Source organism: Malaclemys terrapin, chromosome 11 (genome assembly GCF_027887155.1).
Source record: "Malaclemys terrapin pileata isolate rMalTer1 chromosome 11, rMalTer1.hap1, whole genome shotgun sequence".
In the NCBI taxonomy this organism is placed as follows: Eukaryota; Metazoa; Chordata; order Testudines; family Emydidae; genus Malaclemys; species Malaclemys terrapin.
Genome location: NC_071515.1, coordinates 79,045,776 through 79,053,859, shown reverse-complemented (window position 1 = coordinate 79,053,859; position 8,084 = coordinate 79,045,776). Strand labels below are relative to the sequence as shown.

Genomic DNA, 8,084 nt, shown 5'->3' with positions numbered 1-8,084 from the left:
ACCCGGCCTGCCTAGAGAGGCTGCCTAGAAGCAGCCAATCAGAGCCCAGCAGGCTCAGATAAAAGGCACTGCAGGGGTGAGATGCTCAGTTCTGGTTGGGGTATGTTCTGGCCCCAGGAGCACCATAGACTGCAGAGCTCTAGCCGTACGGTAACGCACAGAGGTAGAGAGGCCAGGTGGGACCTGCTTACAGGGTCCCTGGGTTGGGACCTGGAGTAGTGGGTGGGCCTGGGGCCCCCTCACTGGCCAGGGGGGAAGTGGCCTCAGTCCTGAAAAGGGGACAAGACTCTCTACTGAAAGACTGAGAAAGGGGCTGGAATTCAAGCCGGCCCAGAGATGGGGCTGAAGTCCCTGGTGAGCGCCAACCTTTCGTTGATCTTTGTCACCCCAGGAAGGGTTCATTCATTCATCTATTGACTGTGTGACTTAGCCGGAAGGCTGAGCCACTGAAGCCCCACCTAGTGAGGCCAACAATGTACAGGGGGCACCGGGAGCAGGGAAAAGGGGGTTGCTGAGTCATACCCAGCACTGACAAAGTGAGTGCCCCATCACACTCCCGCTCTGTGGGGTGCACCACACAGTTCAGTTCTCTCCCCCTTCTCTCTGCTCTGCCTGTTGCTAACACTTACTGATTCTACTCAGCTGTACAGACTGTCCAATGCCTTGAATGCCACGTCCTTAGCTGCCATTACTGTTGAGATCGGCCAGGTCAACAGAGCTACAGCTCATTATTCTTCAGATAAATGGTGTCATTTCCTGTGCTTAGCTAACGGCTGTGAAGCCCCCTAGAAATAGGACAGATGTGTCTTGCTGATAGAAACGCTTATTTTGGGTGGGAGGAACATGCTTAGACACAACTCCCTCTGCCCTGCTTTATTCCTTGGCTCAGACAATCCATTGGCTTCCAGCATCCATCACCTTTGTGCCACCCTGGAACATTTCCTCTACTCCACCCTCATCTCAGCTCTGCCTGTCACCCCTGTGGCCCCTGCTTCAGTGCCTCCTCCCCTAAGATCCCCATGGAGGCTTTCATCCCAGCTCATCTTGACCTGCCTCTTGGCTGTTTACTTGTACAAAGAACACAAAAAACACCAGTCTGATCCGCAGAGAACTCCTCCACTTCCCCAGTCATTTCAGGATTCAGTTCTTATTGCCTTCCTTGGATTTATAACCCAGGACGGAGGCACCCAGGAAAGGAACCAGCCTCCTCTCCTGTCCAGTGCCCTCAGATCCACTGTTTCCTGCAGAGTTTCCCACGGAACGTCCCCACACTGATGCTCACACCAGCCAACTTGGCATTCAGGTCATACCCTATGCCAAAGGCAGCTGTGTGCCCTCCTTATCCCCAAAGCCTGCCAGGCCAGAAGCCACCTGTCTGTGGCTATTTAAAGGCAGTGGGTGTGGGGAGCAGGGGAGCGTGTTACCACACTCTGTACAGAGCTTCAGGGGTAATCCATCTCAAACTAGTTCTCACCGACAGTAGAACCTCAGAGTTATGAACACCAGAGTTACAAACGGACCGGCCAACCACACTCCTCATTTGGAATCGCAAGGACGGGATCAGGCAGCAGCAGAGACACACACAAAAAAGGCAAATACAGGACAGTGCTGTGTTAAATGTATACAACTAAAAAATAAAGGGTCAGTTTGAAAAAAGATTTGACAAGGTAAGGAAACGGTTTCTGGGCTTGTTTCATTTAAAATAAGATGGTTCAAAGCAGCATTTTTCTTCTGCACAGTAAAGTTTCAAAGCTGTATTAAGTCAGTGTTCAGTTGTAAACTTTTGAAAGAACAACCCTGATGTTTTGTTCAGAGTTAGGAACAACCTCCACTCCCGAGGTGTTCGTAACGCTGAGTTCTACTGTAGTCGTGTCCCAAAGTGATGTCTCCCTCTCTCCTTCCCCGGCTGCCTTGTGCACACGCCTCCCTTTCCCTTCCCTGGGCACCCCTCAAAGAGAGCCAAACCAGAGCCCTGAGCCACAGCAGTCAGGGGGCTGTAACCTCCTGACAGCACCGGGGGGACCCAGGGGCTTTCTGGGTTCTTATAGGGTCCATCACCTTAGTGTGTGAGCAACGAGCAGGACCATGTCCTCCTATCTATAGTGTCCGCAACAGGTGTGTGGTATAACTATGCAGCTGAACCATGTGCCAATGGGGGCAGCGCCAGCAGCATTGAGGTGGCCCTAAGCACCCTAATGCCAGGACACCACTGGGCCTCTGGAGGTCAGAAAGGCCCTGGGAGCTCTGCTCCTGTTCCTGCCTAAGCAGCTCCTCAGCATCTGGCTTCTCAGTGCGTGATCAAGACAGACGGAGAGCCCTGGTCCTGTCCTTTATTGAACAGCTGCTTGCCCATGGGCCAATGCCCCTAGGAAACCTCTTTCCCAGTGGGTCCCAGTGGGTCCCAGCATTCACAGCATTCTCCCCTCCCTGGGGTGAAGCTGGTTATGGGAACAGCTGGAATCAGAGGACGAAACATCAGGACCGCTTCCGTCTGGGCGCTGGCTCGTTCCAGCCTGGGACTGACTGATTATATCTGGGAGCGGAGGCATTTTGCAGGGCAGCTGATTCACCCCACTCTGGAGCCGACGGATTGCATCCAAGAGCTGGCTTGTTCCACTGGGCAACTTATTCATCCCATCCCATCTCCATCTCGTTCCACCCTGGAGCCACCTGCTCTTGCCCAAGAGTGGAGTTGTAGGACACTGGAACTGGCCTGGCCTGCCTGGGGATTGGCTTGGCCACCTGGGCAAATGCATGGTTTCACCCAGGACTTGTCTCTTTCCATCTGGCAGACAATTTGTTCCTCTGGGGAATGTCCTTGTTACACTGGGCAGCGGACTCTCTCCCACCAGGAGCGTCATGCGCGTTAGACACGCTGTCCCAAAGCATTGCTCCTGCACCCTCTTCTCCGTCCCAGCTGGGACCTGACTTGTATCTGGCTGCCAATTCGTTCCACCCAGGAGCAACCATCTTCCACTTTGTGGGAGACTCTTCCAATCATCAGGTAGTTCACTCCACCCAGGACCCAGCTCATCACACCCAGCAGCCGACTCTAGCCACACAACCTCCGCTCTGTGGCATCTGTCATGCGACTGGTTCCTCCCAGCTGGTGACCCCTTGTATCTGGGAGCTAATTGGAGTTTGGCATGCAACTCTTTCCTCCCAGCATGCAATTCACTCCTTCCGGCATGCGGCTCAGCTCCCCGATATGGCTCATACCCGCTCTCCCTGGCCTGCGGAGCACTCTCCCCAGTCCCTGGTGTGCTCCTTTCAGCCTGTGACTTGCTCTCCCTGGCCGGTGATGTGGTTCCCTTGGCCAGTGGTATGCTGCTTCCCTCCTGTGGTAAGCTTCGCCTGGCTCGTGGCCTGCTCTTCCCAGCCAGCAGCTTGTCACCAGAAGCTGACTTGTATCTGGTTCTGGTGTGTGGCTTCTTTTGCCTCTGACGAGATGTGTGAGGCCCAGGGCGAGGGTCCAGAGGCCCAGCATGAGATTCATTCCCTGCTGCTCTTTTGTATGTCTTGTCAACAGCCACCCCTGCAAGAATTGACCCTCATCAGCATTCATAGAAGAGACAGCTCGGGCACCTCTCCTGCTGTAGCGCAGCAGCCATGAGCCTGGGCTCCTCCCCGCATCCCCCCACAAGAAAAGTGTCCAGGACAGTAACCAGAGGCCCAGCTCGAAATGCCCCATCCCCAGGACTGCCAGCCACAGGAGATCCAAATCACGAGTCAGGCCCCCAAATCTGGTTTTGTTTTTAAAAGACGATATTGGTTTTTGGTCTGTCCATTGAACTCCCCCTGCCCAGCCCCAGTGTGCGGGCTGATGGCTACTATTACCCACTCTCCCAAATGGATGGCACCCATCACATCTCACCCCCGCAGCTGCCCGTCCCCTGCCCTGCAACCAATTCTGCCCCCAAAATTCTATCCCCCAGTCCCCGCATCAGTTCTGCCCCCATGTAAGTTCTGCCTGTCCCCCAGCCCCAACCCTCCCCTCAGTTCACTCTCTGTTCACCACCCCACCCCCGCAGCTCCCTGTCAGTTCAGCCCTCCAGCCTCACCTCTGGTTCTTCACCTCCCCACCCCCAGGCCTGGAGACTGCCACAGGGTCTCCCAAGTTGGGGGGCAGTTCCAGGGTCTCGTCACCCCTTCCCAGGCCAGGTGTGGAGGGGAGGAGGGAGCAGAGGCGCATCCCGTCCCTGTTGCTCACAGGAGGGGAGGAGGGAGTGGAGCTGCCCTGAGTTGCTGGGCTCTTTCTGCCCCCCCCCCCGCCCCTTCTCACCCCGAGAAAGCCCTTGGGTTACTGACGGGAGAGGGTGGGGGGAGAGAGAGCTCTGCCTGAAGCAGCTCTCATTGGCTGCTTTGCTCCAGGAGGCTGGCAGGTGGGGCAGGCAGCTAACCAGAGGGCTATTTGCCAGAGGGCTGGCGCATCTTGTGCCATCGCAAGACTGGGCTCAAGCCCAAATCCTGTCACTTGCTGGGCCGGGGGGAGGCGGTGCAGGAATTGCGAGCACTGGCACCACTGCATCCTCCGCTGGGAACCCCCCAGCACCCAGGCTCGCCTCACAGCTGGGCCTTTGCTCAGCAGCAGTGACCTTATGTCAGCATGTGCAGAGGCTGGGTCCAAGAGACTCGGTGAGCGGTGGCTGAATGCACGTGCCCTGTGGCACTGGCAGCTGGGTTCGAGGGGTCAGCTCTAGGGATGAGGACACTACAGCCTAGGATACAGGCTGGAGTGATTTCAATCGTTGACTTAAATCACGTGATTGAAGAACCTCGCACTGTCCCTCCTGGTAGTGGGACTGTGACGGGGTGTTCACCCCACACTTGCCCTGAAGGGGTTAGTGGAGGATGGATGGACCAATTCACCTATTAGGCTGAAGGCTGGGAGAATTAAAGCTGAGCGGAAAGCCCTAATTGGGGGAAGCTCACCTGTGTGGGAACAGGCAGGGCTTCCATAAAGCCAGGGAGCTAGAGCAGAGCGGGGTGCAGGGGAGTGGGGTGCAGTCACTCCCTGGGGGAAGGGAGGTGCGCTTGGGGCGACAGAGACAAGTAGCCTGTAGTCACTCCTTGGGAGGAGGCTGGCCAAACCCAGAGAAGTGGGAGAGCCAGAAGGTAAGGAAAGGGCCCCGGGAAAGGCAGTAAGATCTAGGAGGGAGCTGACTAGAGGGTCCCTGAGCCAGAACCTGGAGTCGAGGGCAGGACTGGGTTCCCCTGACAGCCATGGGCAAGTGGCACCATCCGGGCAGTGAATGGGAAGACTGAACCCTTCATACAAAGGAACCTTGATCCCCCGGAAGAGGAAAACGTGTCTAGTGACCTGGCCAGAGGGCCGAGTTACAAGGAAGTGGCTGCAGCGCCTGGAGCGAGAGAGGGGCCTCAGAGAGAGAAAGGACAACGGGAGGCAGACACCATAAGGAGAGGCATCAGACCTGGCAGAGAGCTATTCCCCAGAGTGACCAAGAGGAGGCGCCGCCCGTGGTGAGTGAGCACCCCCGGGACGATGACTTAATTGAATTTTAAAAACTGCTATCACCTAGAAACAAATCTTGCAAAGGAAGGGCCCCAACCTGCAGTCAGCGGGTGCATAGCGTAGCTCACATGAACAGCCCCATTGCCTTCAGCAGGACTAGCCATGTACTTACAGCGGAGCGTGTGCCTCAGCGTTTGCCGCATCGGGGCTAAGGTTGTATTTTTACTTTAAAAAGATTCTCTTAGTGGCATAAAATCTTCAAAATAAAATTGCTTCTCTGTGAATGAAAAGTTACTGAGACTTTCAATACATTCACAACGTGACTGTGAGCTTTCCTTACACACACAGGACATCATTTTCAAAAAAGAGAAGGTGCCTAAAGTCAGGCTCCTAATCTCCCCCGTAGGTGCCTAAATACAGGATTTTTTAAAGCACCGAAGTGACTTAGGAGTCCAAGTCCCACTGACTGCAAACTGCAAACCCCGATGGAGGAGTATAGCCTGGGGGCAGCATTTCATTGTGCTTGACTTTGTAAGTTCAGTATATCAGAAGCTGGTGTTGGTGGCAATATAGCATGGGCTAGTCTCTTAGTGATGTACATAAGAGCTACTACACTGGGTCAGCCCATGGACCATCTTGCCCAGTTTCCTGTCTCAGGCAGTGGCCCATGTTAAAGCTTCACAAGGCGTGTACAGGACCAGGCAATTATGGGGTGATCCACCACTGTCTTCCACTCCTGGCATCTGGTAGTCAGAGGTTTAGGGTTGCCCCATGCTCAGGGTTGCATCCTGGCCATCTTGGCTAGCCAGTGATGGACCTATCCTCTAACTCATCTAGTTCTTTTCTGAACCCAGTTATACTTTTGCCCTTCACAACATCCTCTGGCAATGAGTTCCACAGGTTAGTTGTGCATTGTGTGAAAAAGCACTTCCTCTTGTTCATATTAAACCTGCTGCCTGTTAATTTCATTGGGTGACCCCTGGTTTTGGTATTGTGTGAAAAGGTAAATAACACTTCCTTATTCACTCTCTCCACACCAGCCATGATTTTATAGACCTCTGTCATATCCCCCTTAGTCGTCTCTTTTCCAAGCTGAACTGCCCTAATCTTTTTAGTCTCTCCTTGTAGGGAAGTTCCATAAACTTGATCACCTTCGTTGGCCTTCTCTGAACCGTTTCCAGTTCCACGATATATTTTTCTGAGATGGGGTGACCAGAACTGCACACAGTATTCAAGATGTGGATGTACCATGGGTTTATATAGTGGCAATATGATATTTTCTGTCTTATTATCTATCCCTTTCCTAATAGTTCCTAACATACTGTTAGCCTTTTTGACCACTGCTGTGCATTGAACGGAAGATGTTTTTAGAGAACTATCCACGGTAACTTTCTTCGGTGGTGTGATGGGGTGTCAACCCCACCAGATTTGAAGGGTTAAGGTGGCCAGGTGGGCTGCACCTGGAGGAGGCGCCAGGGAGCAGGGATTGATTGGACGATTACAGTCATAGGTTACATATTACAGTTAGTAGTTCTGCAATTTCACATTTGAGTTCCTTTAGACTCTTGGGTGATACCTTCTGGTCCTGGTGACTTAAGAACATACATGAGAATGAATCATAGAATATCAGGGTTGGAAGGGACCTCAAGAGGTCATCTAGTCCAACCCCCTGCTCAAAGCAGGACCAATTCCCAACTAAATCATCCCAGCCAGGGCTTTGTCAAGCCGGGCCTTAAAAACCTCCAAGGAAGGAGACTCCACCACCTCCCTAGGTAACGCATTCCAGTGCTTCACCACCCTCCTAGTGAAATAGTGTTTCCTAATATCCAACCTGGACCTCCCCCACTGCAACTTGAGACCATTTCTCCTTGTTCTGTCATCTGCCATCACTGAGAACAGCCAAGCTCCATTCTCTTTGGAACCCCCCTTCAGGTAGTTGAAGGCTGCTATCAAATCCCCCCTCATTCTTCTCTTCTGGAGACTAAACAATCCCAGTTCCCTCAGCCTCTCCTCATAAGTCATGTGCTCCAGACCCCTAATCATTTTTGTTTCCCTCCGCTGGACTCTTTCCAATTTTTCCACATCCTTCTTGTAGTGTGGGGCCCAAAACTGGACACAGTATTCCAGATGGCCACACTGGGTCAGACCAAAGGTCCATCTAGTCCAGTATCCTGTCTTCTTGTCTTTGTTACTTGATCAATTTGTTCTAAAACCTCTGCTATTGACACATCAATTTTGGACAGTGCTTCAGATTGGTCACCTCTAAAGACTAGCTCGCATGTGGGTATTTCCCCCACATCCTCTGCAGTGAAGACCAATGCAAAGAATTTATTTAGCTTCTCTGGAATGGCCTTGTCTGTCTTGAGTGCTCCGTTAGCACCTTTGCTATCTAGTGGCCCCAGGGCCTGTTTGGCAGGAAGCGGGGCGGGGAAAGTCCACAGGAGCAGGGCCGGGCAGGCAGGACAGGGGGAACCCCCCTCCCCCGCCCGTGGCCATGATTCCATCCCTGGCAGAAGCCGTGGGGTGGCAGGGGAAGCCCCCAGTGCTCCGACCTGCTCTCTGGCAGAAGCACCAGGTGGATCCCCACCATTCCCCTCACTTCTGCAGGGGA

The 8,084-nt window shown here is 53.5% G+C and overlaps 1 protein-coding gene across 1 annotated transcript in view; it reads right to left on the bottom strand.

Moving 5' to 3' along the window:
- Window positions 1-1,674: 1,674 nt before the first annotated feature.
- LOC128845481 (dnaJ homolog subfamily B member 6-like) overlaps window positions 1,675-8,084 on the bottom strand; it is a 34,141-nt gene continuing 27,731 nt past the window's right edge. The window contains exon 10 of the mRNA XM_054044233.1: window positions 1,675-3,535. Within this exon, the coding sequence (XP_053900208.1) occupies window positions 2,409-3,535 (1,127 nt within the window). The 3' untranslated portion in view covers window positions 1,675-2,408. The remainder of the gene's footprint in view (window positions 3,536-8,084) is intronic.